The sequence below is a fragment of the Pyrus communis genome, chromosome 6 (genome assembly GCF_041283825.1).
Source record: "Pyrus communis isolate YQ-2024b chromosome 6, ASM4128382v1, whole genome shotgun sequence".
Lineage (NCBI taxonomy): Eukaryota > Viridiplantae > Streptophyta > Magnoliopsida > Rosales > Rosaceae > Pyrus > Pyrus communis.
In genome coordinates this window covers 3,394,937-3,410,509 of record NC_142570.1, presented here as the reverse complement: position 1 = coordinate 3,410,509, position 15,573 = coordinate 3,394,937, and the positions used below count along the sequence as shown (strand labels likewise).

The window sequence follows — 15,573 nt, the reverse complement described above, 5'->3', positions numbered from 1 at the left end:
CATGTGTTTCCACTTTCCACCCCTCTCTAGTCAGCTTTTTCTAGTACTGCCTAACTTCATATAGATACTTTCAAACAAACAGAATAGCATTAATAAATTGTCCATTTCTAGGTACGTTATTCTTAACAAACAAAATAGCATAAATAACATAAAAGCACAAATAACATAATAATGTCCATCTCCATCTACGCATGAGTTCCCAACCCTTTCTCCTCATCCTTCGATTCACGTTCCACTCGGTCTCTTGAACCATGCACACTCGGATTCTCCAGCTGCATCTCCCTTATCCCTTTTCCTGACCTTCCAACCGTTACGTAATGTCGAGCAAAGAAATTGAAATACACAAGGTTTACAACTCCGATGCCAGCAATGATGTAGTAGTAGTAGTCCAGCTTATTCTTGTTAAGGTCATGACCGCCGAGCCACGGAGTTTTCCCCTTCATTTGGGTTGCCTTGTGGACTATATTGACTATCAAAGAGCCTAGATAACTCGAAACCGATAAGCTGAGGAAGAAGACTGCCCCGGAAACAGTCCTCAGGCTCTCCGGCATTTGCATGGTGAAAAACTCCATTATGGAAACAGCGGCAAAGGCCTCAGTCAACCCTGATAAGACAAACTGTGGCAAGAGCAGCGCAAAGCTCACGGGCGAAATAAATGATCTGTGTTTCAAAGCGGTTTTCCGACGATGCTCTTCAACTATTCCAGATACCAACATTGACACAATGGACAGCACAATGCCAGTGTTGATCCTCTGTTGCATTGTCAGTCTTTTGTTCCTCCTGCTCCTTCTTCGGGCCAGCGGGAGGTAAATTTGCTCGTAGATGAATATCCACGTTGCAAGTGCAAGCATGGCTATGATATTCATCCATCCAGGTGCGAATTTGAAATGCAGTCCCATGGATCTGTCCGTTTGCAATATTTGTAAGACCCCGAATGTGCTATGTTGGTCCATGCACATGAAAGTCCCAATTGCCGTAACCCAAACTGGAAGAATTGCCACTAAGCACTTCAGTTGCTCAACTTGTTGGAGGCTGCACAGCCTCCAACTGCTCCTAGGCTTGCCTTGATTGTCCAATTCATTTGGGTTCGTTATTATTGCAGCTCTGTCAAGGAACCTGAAGCGATTAGTGTGAGAGAGCTTCAAGATCATATGTTGCTGATCAGATGCATTGTTTAGTGGAGGATCATAAAATGAGTGCTCGGAAGCCGGTGCAACCCTAACTCTTGATTTTCGACAGGCAGCCGTGATGACCTTGGCTATGTCCGAAAAAATGCTCCCTTGAGGCTTCAAGTAAATGTAAGTGTGGCGGCCGAACAAGAAAATGGTGATAGAGGAAGCAAGGCAGGCAGTGGGAATGGCAAACCCTATGACCCAACTGATATTGGTCTGGATGTACACAACTCCAGTGAGGGCCACAACTAGGGCAACTGTGAAAGAGAAATACCACCAATTGAAGAAGCTTTCTAGTTGCGCCCTTCCTTTCGCTGTTCTGGTGTCAAATTGATCAGCACCAAAGGCAATGTTGCAGGGTCTGATGAACCCTGCTCCTACGGAGAGCAGTCCAAGAGCAATGTAGAGGAAGACCAGCTGCCAAGTGTGGGGCTGAGGGCAATGGTCTGGCTCTTTGCAGGTGGAGGGTCTTAAGCTATCTATAGATGCCGTAAGGGTTATGGCTCCCATACCCTGAAATAAAATGAAAAAGTGTGAAGAAAAATTTGCAACCTCACGTACAAAGTCACCATTTTCCTGGATTCAGTGTTGAATAAAATAGAAATGGGACACACTAAACAGATGATAAGCCATGTATAAACACCAGTTTGGTGCTAATTTGTTGTCTGTTTAGTGTCTTGCTAGTTTTATTTTTGTTCTAAGCGTATAGAATATCAGTTAATTATTTCACTTCAACGTGGAATATCAGTTAAATATTTCACTTCAACGTGAGTTTTGTAAGACTGAAATTCCAAATAATGGGTTAAATTGATTAATCAAGAGTGAGATAGAACTTCTGATTAGAAGAGAGACAGATAAATCATAATTATTACCAGGAAAGATGATATGGATCCAAGGAGAAGAGCACGAAATCTGCCCAGATAAGCATCAGACAAAAAGGCACCTGCTAGTGTTACAGCATTGGATGTACCATTCCATATATTAATCACATTTACCACAAATATTCCACTTAAGTTGTATCTTGTACTCAAGTACACTGTGATGTTGGCTATCAAACTCATCGAAGCCAGCTTCTCGAACGATTCATTCCCTTCATATAAATCAACAAAGAAACAAAATTAACGAAAAGGCAAGCCAAAACCCCATCATAAATCACATGAAAAAAAAATGAATACAAGATAATATGATATTGTGTACCAAGAATGTATTTGATAGCTCTCCATCCTCCTTTTCTAGGGTTTGGAGGAAGCGCTTGCTCTAATGGTGAAGAATCATTGTCATTCTCCATCTCTTTCTTTCTTTCTCTCTCTCTCTCTCTCTCTTCCTCTCTTCCTCTCTATGTTTTTCGCATTTGCTGGTCACCAACCTCTCTTAAACCACATTGCGTCTTTTTGTTTTATAGTGATGTTATTCCCACCCAATATCTTATCTTCCCACTCACCCTTTAATGAATTTTTTAATTACAAATTTGTCCATTTACAAAAAGATTGATAAGGACATTAATTATCTTGTTTTGCTTAATTTAAAAAAAAAAAAAAACAGGTTGGGCATGGGAGACAATTTGTTTACCTTAAACCCTAACTCATATTTTCATCTCCTTTCATTTAGAGAAAGTAAAAAAATAGCAATGGACTTAGACGATGACTTTTTCATTGAACAGGTAGAAGATGACGCTTCTACGGAAGAGGTAGAAGATTATGTTTCCATTGAAAAGGTAGAAGAATAATTTGTGTGTTGGTCATTTGATTTTGTCCATCATATTTTTAAATTGGTCATTGTTGAATTCTTTTGAATTTGGATACCTCTGTTGTTTCCATTTGAATTGGCAAACCTTAGTAGTTTCATTTACATATTATTTGTTATATTTTTTAAGAGACAATTTTATAATTTCATATGTACGTATATATTAAAGGTTATTTTGGGAATAATAGTGGGTGGGAAAATAGCATTTTAATTTTTTAACTTTTTAAGATGGGTGGGATTATAGGAAAATAAGACAATGGGTGGGTCTAGTAGCTCTCTTGTTTTATTATATATAAGAGCTTAGTTTATCTTAATTAGTTTTTTTTTTTTTTGTCGAATAGTTTATCTTAATTAGTTAGTGTAATCAAAATTAGGATAGATAATTATCTCAGATTTGATTCTACCGGCTTACCCGGATAATTATCTAAGGTATGAAATCGGAAACGGTTAGAGTCTAATTAAGTAGAAATTTTGAAAGTTTAGCAGTGTTGACATAGTTATGATTGGCATGGATGATTGGTGCGAGAAATGCGAAGCAGCTTGTTATGGGTGTGATGACTTGTGAGTTATGACCACTGACTTGGATTCTAAGTTTACCTGCACTACGTACCTTAACAAACCAGTACAAACTACAAACAAAATATTTCTTCTTATCCCAAGCCTTGAGTTTCTCCCAATCTTTAACTGTATATTCAAAACCAAACTTATGTGTTGCCTAACAAGAACTTATCTTATCACTTTGGTTGTAAATTAGGCTTTTTGTTGATTGTTAACAGAATTTATTGAAAAATAAATAATAAAAAATGTTTAATACAAAGTTCTGTGTTTGTTAACATTGTACTAGTCTCTTGGCATGCCCGTACTAATTTTTTTTTTCTTAATTATTTTTCTTATACTTGATAAATGTTTTTTTCTTAAATGTTAATTTTTTCTAGAGTGTACATTTACACGGGAGTATTTTGTTTTTTACCATTTTAATTAATTGGCTCATTTGCAAATAATGTCTTGCTACAATGGCAGAAAGCAATGTTATCTATGCACCCTGTTACGGATTCGATCCTACCGATCCCCTCTCCCTATCAACTGACAATTTATGGAAAATTATGATGAAACTTGTAACACCAAAGAGAAAGGCTTGCAATTATTAATTTTTTTTATAAGAAAGATTTGGCATTATAATAATAGAGATAGATAAATTAAGTTTATTTACTTTTATTCTGTTATACTTTGAAAGTAAATGTAGACATATTTTCATTGCACTACCTTCTACCATATAATGTTTGTTTATTTATTTTGTAAGCATCTTCTATCATTCTCTGTATTTTATAGCAAAATTTTAACTAAAACTATAAAAAGTTATTCTAGGAGTTCTATAAAAAAGTCGTACTCCAATCATACTCCTTAGAGAGTCACAATTACTATGAATTAATAATTAGCCAATATGAATTAATTATTTATTTAAAATGATATTAAAACAATTAACATTAATTATAAAGAGCGTGTTAATTATAGCGAGCCAGAATGAGCTTCTTTCTCCCTCTTTATATTTAGGAGCTGTTAGATGAATCTCTATATTAAGAGGTGGATAGAAAGCATGATTGAAGTTGAAGCAGCCATTACCAACCCCTGATCATCCCGAATGATCACCCCAATACCTCGGACTCCCCCCCTCCCTCTGCACAGAACCATCCACGTTAACTTTCACCACTCTTAACGTCGGTGGCTGCCAGGAAAGATGAGTTGCAGCCCTATTGTTGTGGTTGCAATCCGATCCATACACCAGACGAAACTCTTCCAACAATTGCCTTGCACGTGCAGCAACCTCCCAAGAATGACATTGATTGTTTTAAAAAACGTTTCCATTTCTTTGAATGCAAATTGCCCAACAAACCATTGCAAACAAATCGAGTTCCTCCCTCGTCGAGACCAACACCATGGCTCTCCAATTCTTGAAGAACGACTGAACCTTCCATTCCCTGCTCGCCTCCCACCAACTAAATTCCTTCCAAATCTCAATCACCTTCCCACAACCCCATAACGCACGAAGAGTCTTCTCCACTTTCTCTTCACATCGTCCACACCACGGTGAAGGATTAATCTTTTTTTGGTAAAGATTACTGCCACAATGGATAATTTCCTTCAAAAATCTCCAGACAAAATGCTTAACTTTGTCAGGTATAGACACAGCCCACACACATTTCCATAGAGAACCACCAGTCGTACTCGACGAGCCCTCCATTCCACTTGATAGAGTTTTGATCATTCGGGCCAATCGATATCCACTACGCACCCTATAATTCCCATTCATCTCATAATGCCAAATTTGGATATCTTGCACCTCACCGTGAGTCAACGGAATCCGCAATATAGCTTCCACATCCCTCTCCCAAAAACCGGCATTAAGCATCTCCCTATAATTATTCCATTCTCTATCAGCAGTAATAAGATCACAAACTCTCAAACTCAAACATAGGCAGCAGTAATAAGATCACAAACTCTCAAACTCTAGGTGGCTTAGTGACTGTGAACCCCATTTCATTAGGCACCCATTTATCATCATATACCAACACGTGCATTATGTCCATTATCTATGCGCCATTGCAATCCAGCTTTCAGAAGCTCTCTCCCCCACACCAGTGATCGCCAAACGTATGATGGCCTTGTTCCAATTCCCGCATTCAAAAAAGAATCATAATTCGGAAAGTATCTCGCTGACAGCATGCGACTCACCAAGGATGTCGGATTAATGAATGGATTGGATATGAATTTGACTAACTCATCCAAATACGATCTGCTTACATGTCGGCACAAAACTCACACATTTACAATAATGTCATTTAAAATCATATAGTATAGAGACAGAAGTAATAATAAAGACAATACAGCTGCAGTTTAATACTCATTTTTAATTAAGGAATCAAAATCATATAGTAAGACGTGACATGAAACATTTTCAGTGGGGTTGGTATTCTCTTGTCCATTTGCTCAACTTTGTAAGACTAATAATCAACTCGGAATCAACCAGAACTATATAGCCAAGTGTGGCACTGGCATTAGCTAGGACAAGAGCCAGGGAGGATCGATTTACATATTCTGGAGCTAGACAGGATCAAGGGACATACATGGATATCTCTATGGGAGTGGGGGTGGCCTTGGTTCTCGGAAGCTTGCCACTTTTGGGGTTGCTTTTGTGGTGGTGGAATGAGCTTTGGTATGTGCTTCTTCTCAAACTACAACATTCGTCTACCGGTGCTAAGTTGCCGCCCGGCCACATGGGACTTCCACTTGTGGGTGAATTACTCACGTTCTTGTGGTACTTCAAAGTTCTTCGTTGTCCAGATGATTTTATCAATGCTAAACGAGCAAAGTATGTTTTATTTCCTTCCCTTTTTTAGTACTTCTACTATGTTTTCGTTTGGAGGAAGTATAATAATTTGTTTTAGGTTTGAAACTTGTAATGTTATAGTTTTTGTTATAAAAAAAAAAAAAAAAAAATTAAGTATGCTGAATTATTGCTTCAAGGCATATATATTCATTAGGCTATTTTTCAAACTTTATTCGCATCCACAACAGTGTTCAAATGAGATTTGAAAAAGCTTTGTAGATATAATGAATTCTAGTCTTACACTTAGGGTGCGTTTGTTGCACCGGACTATCTCGGACTGGATTAGCTTAAGGGACTAAGCTGGACTGTCTTGGCATGGACTAAGCAGGACAAGAATAGTGAAGCGTTTGGTGCAGTATCGGACTAAGTCATGGATTAAATTATTTTTAGAATCTAAATATTTTTTTTACTACTTTTTAATTATTTTATTAATATTTTATTACTTTTTTATTCAGATATTTTCATTGACTCAATCTAGAGAGTTCCATAAGCTGCATGATCTCCAGATTTCTCCAAAAAAAATCCCTGATCACCGATTTCCCAAAAAAAAATCTTGTCCTGCAACAAATTCAAGCCTTTTCATTTCGTTTCTTCTTCCCCTGCAATTCTACCAAAAATTGCCAAGGATGCTTGCTTTCCTTGGATCTCGATAGAAACCAATTTCTCAGCTTTCCTACCAACCAAACAAATTAAACCGCCCCCCCCCCCCCCCCAAAAAAAAAACAGGAAATCAAAGAATTAACCTTCAGAAACACGGAGGAATTGAATCAAGGAGTGCTAGAACGAGATATTCCTCGGAGGTGAATCAAAGGACTGCTAAAGCATGACAGACGACAGAGAAAGCGGGATCTTCCTCATTCGAAATTCTGGGTTCAAGGCAAGAGGGAGAGACTGGTGTTGGGCTAGCAGTGTATCTCGCTGAAGTTGGGAGTGGTGATGTGATGGTGGCTATCGGTGCTCAAGAAAACAAAGAGCAGAGAGTGGACAACGAGGAGATGAGGACAGACCGGACGAAGGGCTTAGCAGTCCCATGGTCGCGGGGCGCTCTCGCTAAGACCTCTTAGCGAGGGAGATAGTTGGAGCGAATCCCCTTTAGTCTCATTAACTTTAGTCTGTGCACGCAACAAACACTGGATTTCCCTGATAGCTAATCCAGTCTAGTCTAGTGAAAGATAGTGAGGCCAAACAAACACACCATTATTGTTTGTCAAAGATTTGCACATTGTAAGATAAATCCCAAACTAGCCTTATTATTGTTTTTTTTTTCAAGCTATTTATGTTGTACTGTGAGAATAAACAGTTGTGAAAGAAAGTAAGTGTTTGGTAAACTATAGCGCTAAAATGTTCTTAACACAAAAAGACGAGGGTAGTATTGTCAATATGAAAGTTTTGTTAGTTGGCACTATTCACATGCCTCCAATAAAAAAATGGCTTTTTAAGAAGCATGTGTAGAATTACTTATGCTTTCTGCTGTTTCGGATCCATAATTTTAAAGAATTTTTTTTTTCCATTTACCAAACACAATTAAGGTCCTAACATTTTTAAGAAGCTCTTTTTTTTTTTTTTTTTTTTTTTTTTTAAATTTAAGCAAATCCTGAGCTCACAGAAATCTATACCTTTAAAAGAGGTACGAAAAAATCGAGTTCAAAGAAGTGTTGATAGGTGATGAATTAGGAGGATAAATGATCTAAAATTTAGTCCCTAAAAAAAAACAGTCATAAATAACTTGCTTATTAAGATTTAGTGTGAATCCACATTTACATCTCCATGGACTATGAATGTTAGTAACTATTTGGCGTTTAATCAAGGGAACTTTAACGAAAAGTTTTCGGTACTGTTCACTTTAACAAAAAACCACATTTTTACACTAAAAAGTCAATCCTGATACTATTCACCTTATCATTTATTTTGTTCTTATCGTTAAAACTCAAAGTTTTCAAACCCTTTTCATTAATTTTCCTTTTAATCGATTCTTGTTTTGTGGTAAAAGTCGTCTATGAAATTGGTATATTCTCAATATCGTGCAAAATGGTTGACACCCTTTGTCATGCACGTATTAAATGATCAGTTATGGTGATAGAGTGGGATTGTACAGAACCTACCTCTTTGGATCACCGTCCATCATAGCATGTTTCCCAACAGTCAACAAATTTGTATTCCAATCAGACGACACCTTCATCCTAGAATGGCCTTGCGTTGATCTTATGGGTCACACTTCTCCGGTGGCAGTTCATGGGAAGTCCCATGCCAGGCTCAGAGGTTACGTCACAAAGGCTATTAATCAGCCGGACGCTCTCCGGCGAATTGCCCAGCTAGTCCAACCACGCATCATAGCTGCACTCGATTCATGGGCTCAGAAGGGCAAAGTCAAAGCTTTTGACGAAACTAAGAAGGTGACGTTTGAAAATATTGGAAAACTGTTTGGAAGTTTGGAGCCCTAGACCTCTCCTAGATACCATTGATAACTTGTTCGAAGGATTGATGAAAGGTTACAGAGCTCAACCATTAAACATTCCTGGAACTGCCTTTCACCATGCTCGTCAGTTCCTTAATCTTAACTGATTTCACCGCAAAAATCAATTGAAAGCATTTAAATTCCCACTGTACAAGAAAAAAAATCAAGCATCAATGATCAGATATATCCGCTAGACACGATGATGTGTCTAAAAAGACCATATGTGTCCGTTGAGTTATTAGGCACATATAGTTTCCTATAGATACGTCATCATGTTTCATGGAATATATGTGAATGTTAGTTATTAGACACGTCATTTTGTTTGATGCATATATATGGTCGTTGATATTTTTCTCTTGTACTGCATGCATTTGGCATGATTGATTCCATCAAGTTTCACTAATGAATTTGATATATGTATATATGCATGTGGATGAATTTCTGCAGTGTAGGAAGAAGCTTGAGGCCATTTTCAGGCTGGAGCTGGAGAAGAAGAAGAGCCAAAAACTAGTGACAAATGATCTCATGGATGGGCTTCTGCAAATTAAAGATGAGGAAGGTAATAAACTAAGTGACCAAGAGGTGGTAGATAACATCGTCAGCCTTGTTGTAGGTGGATATGCATCTACTTCCATTGCGTCAATGTGGGCTATATATTATTTAGTCAAGCACCCTACTGTCCTAAAAAAGCTTCAGGTACGATTACGATCACCCCCGTATTCTAGTTGATAACATACTAATAATAATCAAAACAAAGAAAGTTAGTTTCTCAATAATCAATGGCTTGTTTGGTATTCTTCTGAGACTCAATTTTTGTATTTGAAATTAAGAAATTGGTATAAAAAAAGATACCAAACAAACTCTAAGTTATTTTGATAATCTTGGAGTTCTAATTTGGACTTACATACAGGAGGAGAATATGGCTATAAAGAAGAACAAGAAAGGGGGTTTTATTACAAGTGAAGATGTTTCAAAAATGAAATACACAAACAAGGTACATATTTGTCTATAATCAAGTTGAGGTTCCATCATAAAATCAATTAACAATGTAAGGAATAGCCAAACCTCTTATAAGCCCTTGCAAGGGTTTTTTTTCACTGATGTGGAACTTTTTACCTTTATATCATCACACGCCCCCTCACATGTGGCAAGTTTTCAAGCCAAACACGTGAACAACACGAATTGGGTGATGTAGAGCACGTGTGGCCATTGAGCTTTGCACGTGGGTCAACCTGCTTTGATATGATGAAGGAACTTGAGGTTCTATACCATAAAACCAATTGGCAATATGGGAAGTAACCCAACCTCTTATAAGTCTGTGCAAGATTTCTCATTTCATCAATGTCAAAATTTTTTTACCTTCACATATAAATGAAGTGTAAACATTTTTGGGAAGAAAAGGAGGCCATATTATTAAAGGAAAACTAACAAAAAATCCAAAAAAAACTTTAGTTTTAATGAAAAATGACAAATAAAGGTGTAATGAATAGTACCAGAAAAAAAGGTAAAAATATAGTTTTTCGTTAAAAGTAAACAGTACTGTAAGTGTTTCGTTAAAACTCCCTATTATTGATCGTTACAAAAATTAACTCAAGCCAAACATTATGCACTTTGCATTCAGGTGGTCGAAGAAACAATAAGAATGGCCAACGTTTCAGCTTTTATTTTCCGAATGGCCGTCAGGGAAGCTGAGTATAAAGGTACGTATAGGATACATGCACCATGTGTGTTGGCATGTTGCTGCAAATTTAGGGTTTAGGAATTCAAATCAAATGCATGGTTGGTGTACTTGGAACTATTTCTAATATTGGCTGTGCTAGTTTGCAGTCCCATAATTGTAGCTAATCAAGTTGGTAAATCCATGCAGGATATAAAATACCCAAGGGTTGGAAAGTGATTCTTTGGCTTCGATATCTCCACACAAATCCAGAGAATTTTGATGATCCTATGTGCTTTAATCCAGACGGATGGAATGTTAGCCTATATTTCTGTATGGCATAATGAATAGGTCTGTTTGGAGGTACTTCTTAAAAAAAAAAACACTTATATTAAACACTTCTAAGAAGCATATAAATAAATTTGAACAAAAATGCAAGTATTTCTCGAAAAACTTCTTCCAAAAAAAACTTCAAGAGTTTTTATTAACACTTATAACTTTTTATGTCAAACATTGCTAGAAGCGTTTTTGGTGATTAGAAATTGTTTTTAGCTATTTTATAAGTACTTTCAAACGTACCTTTTAAAATTATTATTTATCTATTGAATCAATATATTTTCACTGCTCAGAAACCAGCTAAGCCCGGAACATATGAAGCTTTTGGTGGTGGATCAAGAATATGTGCTGGAAACATGCTTGTTAGAACCCAACTCACAATCTTGTTACATCATTTGGCAACAGGATACAAGTGTTGACCCTAAAAACTACCAAGCCTACATGGTGCGTAAGCCGAGTAATTAATAAGCTAACCATGTCCTTCGGTTATGTGAGGGGCGTGCCAACTCGTCGGCCAAGCTCAGCCGAAAAGTAAAATATGTTGATGTGGCGTTGGGCGCGCTGCTGATTTCTTGATCTTGTGACTGCGGGCGAGGAAGGAACACGTCTCGGCCTTCGGGTTCTAGAGCCTGAAGACAAGGCTGCTAGTTCTGCGAAGTTCAATATCAAATTCGACTTTCAATGTGCCGAATGTAGTAATCTCTAACACCTCACTTTACCGAAAAGGCTAATGAGATGACCTCTGCCAATAAGGATTCGAAAATCCTTCTCGACCGAGACTTGGATAGATAACCAGTCAGCCTCGACGCAGTGCTGTTTATCCAAACTGAAGGTGCTCCACAGTAGGCTAATTCTACGGCAACAGTGTAGTTTATCCAAACTGAAGATGTCAGATGTCACCGGTTGCCTTCACAATGCTGTTTATCCAAACTGAAGATGTGTTGGCGGAAAAAGAAAATAAAAATCTCAAGGTTCTTGAGAGGTTTCGCGTAGAGTGAGAGTTTGTGCAAGGCAGTTTGTGTGTTGAATTGGAGAGGCCTAGACATGTTGCACATCGTCTTACATTTATAGCAGTGAGGTCTTCTTCATGCTTTTTAGCTGCGACCTGCCAATACGTTTTCCAAATTGCACCCGTCTCTCTGTGATGCTATCGGGATACTCTTGATGTACCACCTGTGACCAAACTAAATCCCTTTTGATCTCCATGTGAACCTAAATTTCTTGATAGAAATTCAACGCATATGTCGAGCCCAATAACGTGGCCTTCCATTAATATTAAAACAACTCATCCAGCCATGATATCTAATTCCACACGCTTCAACATGCAAAGCTAATTGCAAGCAGATTGCAATATCACCTCACTTGTGATTATCACATCACATTATTTTTACCTCATCATTATCCCATGCATGCATGCAGATCATGCATCTTAACAATTATGATCAAACCCATGCTGCTCCAATACGATGACAAGAATTTCAATCCCATTCGAACTACACTGCTTGCTTGGGGATATAATATGCATCCTATCTATCCTGTTTAAAAATATGTCAAGATAATTCATATTAAAAAATAATTATTATGATAAAAATCATAATATTATCCTTTAACAATAACAAAATTATCTTCACTTTCCATCCAACGGTTGTGAGCTATGCTTACTCAACGGCCTTGATTACATGGACCGACGATGTAAATTTGGGTCCAAATAACAAGTAAGGAGGAAACCATCTCAACTCTTATGATTATTAAATATGTATCAATATGCATTTACTAATGAACATTATGTACTTGAATTTTTCAGATGGGAATTGGTCAATCCAGATGCAGAGATGAGTTATCTGGCACATCCAAAACCAGTTGATGGGGTTGATATCACCATTAAAAAATTTTAGAAATCCATTTTTCTGCTCTTTCTTGGTCTGGATTTTCGATTCGACTGATGGAGTTCTCAGGTTCTGTTTTAATTTTCTTCATCAGATATGTTTGATTAAATGTGGCAGTGAACATCTTTCTGCAACCTTCTTGCTTTAAGGCCGAAGCCATTACTAAATGTTTGTTTTGAAGGATTCAATGACCAGTGTCATTCCTTCTAATTGTATTGAATGATTGATTGTGAATTGTTGTTTCATTTCTACACTGTTAAGGCCGATGCGGTGGATTCTTTTGGGTTGCTTGATAAAATTGTGAAGGATAGTTTCTTGAAGGTTGTTAGTAGTTGATTTCTTGCTTGCAAAGATTAAGTTGTTTGATTGATTAACATTCAAAGTTGTTCGGTTGATTTCTGGTTGATTGTTATGGCGTCTAATACTGTCAAAATTGAAAGTTTACTGGGGATGATCACTATAAAACTCCAAGACGGCAACTTTTTCAAATGGAGTTACCATTTGCAGTCTGTTCTAAGATTATCCCCAATTTTTGGGTTAAAACCTAAAAATTTTAACGGCTAGAAATAATTTTTCTCCTCCAACTCTTCTGGCTTAAATTTTTAGCCCGAGAGTATTAAAGAACGAATTTAGGATAATTCAAATAACTTTTTAAAAAATAATAATTATGTAGACTATCCTAATTTAATTTTATGAACATTTTAATTTTAAAATATTTAGATTTCGATAAATATTGAAAAATCTCTAAACAGACATCATGAAACTCGTGAAATACTATGAAAAAAATATGAAACACATAAAATAAAAAATTTTAATTACTTTAGCCATTGGATTTAAATTTGGACCGTTAGATTTTTTTTTTTTTTTTTTTACCGTTAGATTTGATCATATTAGATCTTCACCGTTGTATTTAATGAATTTATAAATATAAAAGTAAAAAAATATACATATATACGATGGACCAGTTCCACTAACCTACGGGGAATCTTGGGCTAAATTTGCCCCATAAATGAGTTTTGGGTTAAAACTCGTATTTGCCTCAAGGGTTGGAGCAAGTTGTGATAGGCTTAGAACCTAAAATTTGAGTTTTACTCAAGGGTTGGAGTAGGTCTAAGGGGCTATGATCTTTTTGAGTTCTTTAATGGTGAGTCACAAGCAAGTGATTATTTACCACAGTGATAGAAATGTGTTGAGTCCTTGCATTACAGCGTGAATTCCAACCCCGTCAACTTCTAATCTAATATAGAATCTAACCAAATCTATCATTTAACCCAAAAAAAAAAAAAAATGGTGAGTCACAATGTCCACCTAAATACTATATTAGTCTTGATGCTGGTATAACTAAAGAGATTACCATTGCTTACAAGGAATCGGTTAAGAAGGATTTAGCTTTGTTAAGTCTGCTAATTCACTCTCTGATGAGGCAATGGATCATGTGATTGGCTACAAGACCTCTCAAGAGGCTTGGGACTGTCTTCAAGAAAGATTTGCTTACGTGTATGTGATTAGAGTAAATCAACTTGAGTTTCACACTGTTAAAAAATTACTGAAAATGATTATATGATTGTTACTTTATCTGGTTTACCTCCAGAATTTGAAGTAATCAAAACAGTTATTTTAGCAAAAGACACACCTACCCCTCTGAAGGATTTTTGAGCACAGCTTCTTGGTGCATAAAGACGCACGGTTTTCACTTTGATCCTTAATTATTATTATTGTTTTCATCTAAAATTGTTCTTGAACTTTTGAAAGTATGTCTAACGATAACTATTATTAACGTCTGTTACAAAATTAGCAAAAGTACGTGACTTGTGGGTTTGCCATTGGAAAAACAAAGTAAGAAACCGCCAAGTTCAAGTCGACCATTTAGGTATAATTTGCACGTCTGAAATTTATAGTTCGTTTGAAAGTACTTTTAAAAAGTAAGTGAATCATGAAAAAAATACTTTATTGCTTCATACAAGAAACATATAACTGGTGCTTCTTTTATAAAACATTTAACTACTTTTAGAATAAAAAACATTTAATCAAAAAACATTTTCAATAATTTTAAAATCAATTCCAAAAAACCACATAGACGTTGTCACTTTGAGTTGAAAATCAATTCTTAAAATAATTGACACGCTACATAAAAACCAATCAATCCATCCATGTCATGCATCCATTTCTATCTCTTCATCTTTTCTTCCTACTTATGAAGAAAATTTGCAGTGTGACCGGCACATAAGGTGGTATACCACGTGTTACTATACAAATGGGCAGATATATGTGTTAAAAAGTTAATAACTTAAAAAAATAAAAATTTCCACCACTTACATAAAAACATGTGGTGTACCACTCGTATTCCCGTCACAATAAAAAATTTCTCCTACCTATGAAGATGGGCTTCATCTTAGCTTGGTGTTTTACACCATCATTATCAAACAAAAATGTCTATGCATTGTGCAATTTTCACCCAAAATCCAAGGCAAATGTCACAACACCTAGGTCTAGTATGTGCAGCACATGACCAATTCTATCGATTTTAAAAAGTTTAGGGATGGGACGGAAGAAGAATTTAGAGCAATTCCACCCCTAAAGACTTTGCGCTAGCACCCAGCCCATTTATCCACTCAAGTGAACAGTAATAGACCACAGTGAACAGTAATAGGCCAAAGCATCTCCACTCCTAAAAAAAAATAGTCTAGTTCATTTTATTAAAATATTATTATTTTTTATTATAAAATAATAATAAATAATATTTTTATTTTTAATTTCTGAATTTCTGAATTTATAAAAAATAATAATAATAATAATAATAATTTCTGAATTTATTAAAAATTTTCTGTATTTTTTAAAAGTGAAATTCTTAATTTTTTGGGAAAAAAACGTGGACCGTTGATCTGTGATCGGACAGTCCAGTTTAAAAGTGAAATTCAAATTTTTTTTACTGTTGGAAA

General features: G+C 36.3%; 2 protein-coding genes and 1 pseudogene across 2 annotated transcripts; 1 reads left to right on the top strand and 2 right to left on the bottom strand.

The window, feature by feature from the left end:
* Positions 1–65: 65 nt before the first annotated feature.
* Positions 66–2,495, bottom strand: LOC137710194 (protein NRT1/ PTR FAMILY 2.8). The gene is made up of 3 exons (XM_068449140.2): positions 2,370–2,495; positions 2,045–2,262; positions 66–1,685 (listed from the first exon to the last, which is right to left on the bottom strand). The coding sequence occupies exons 1-3, from the start codon at positions 2,458–2,460 to the stop codon at positions 186–188; spliced, it is 1,809 nt and encodes a 602-aa protein (XP_068305241.2). The 5' UTR covers positions 2,461–2,495; the 3' UTR covers positions 66–185.
* Positions 2,496–4,545: 2,050 nt separating this feature from the next.
* On the bottom strand, positions 4,546–5,322 carry LOC148696123 (uncharacterized). The gene is made up of 2 exons (XM_088696165.1): positions 4,807–5,322; positions 4,546–4,737 (listed from the first exon to the last, which is right to left on the bottom strand). The coding sequence occupies exons 1-2, from the start codon at positions 5,320–5,322 to the stop codon at positions 4,546–4,548; spliced, it is 708 nt and encodes a 235-aa protein (XP_088552291.1).
* Positions 5,323–5,999: 677 nt separating this feature from the next.
* On the top strand, positions 6,000–12,932 carry LOC137710195 (ent-kaurenoic acid oxidase 1-like; annotated as a pseudogene).
* The last annotated feature ends 2,641 nt before the right edge of the window (positions 12,933–15,573 follow it).

Coding starts and splice junctions, on each gene's coding strand:
- LOC148696123 (XM_088696165.1), bottom strand. CDS start 5,322: ATGCTTAATGCCGGTTTTTGGGAGAGGGATGTGGAAGCTATATTGCGG. Junction 4,738..4,806: donor AACTCGATTTGTTTGCAATG/GTTTGTTGGGCA, acceptor CATTCTTGGGAG/GTTGCTGCACGTGCAAGGCA.
- LOC137710194 (XM_068449140.2), bottom strand. CDS start 2,460: ATGGAGAATGACAATGATTCTTCACCATTAGAGCAAGCGCTTCCTCCA. Junction 2,263..2,369: donor AGCTATCAAATACATTCTTG/GTACACAATATC, acceptor ATTTATATGAAG/GGAATGAATCGTTCGAGAAG. Junction 1,686..2,044: donor GATCCATATCATCTTTCCTG/GTAATAATTATG, acceptor ATTTTATTTCAG/GGTATGGGAGCCATAACCCT.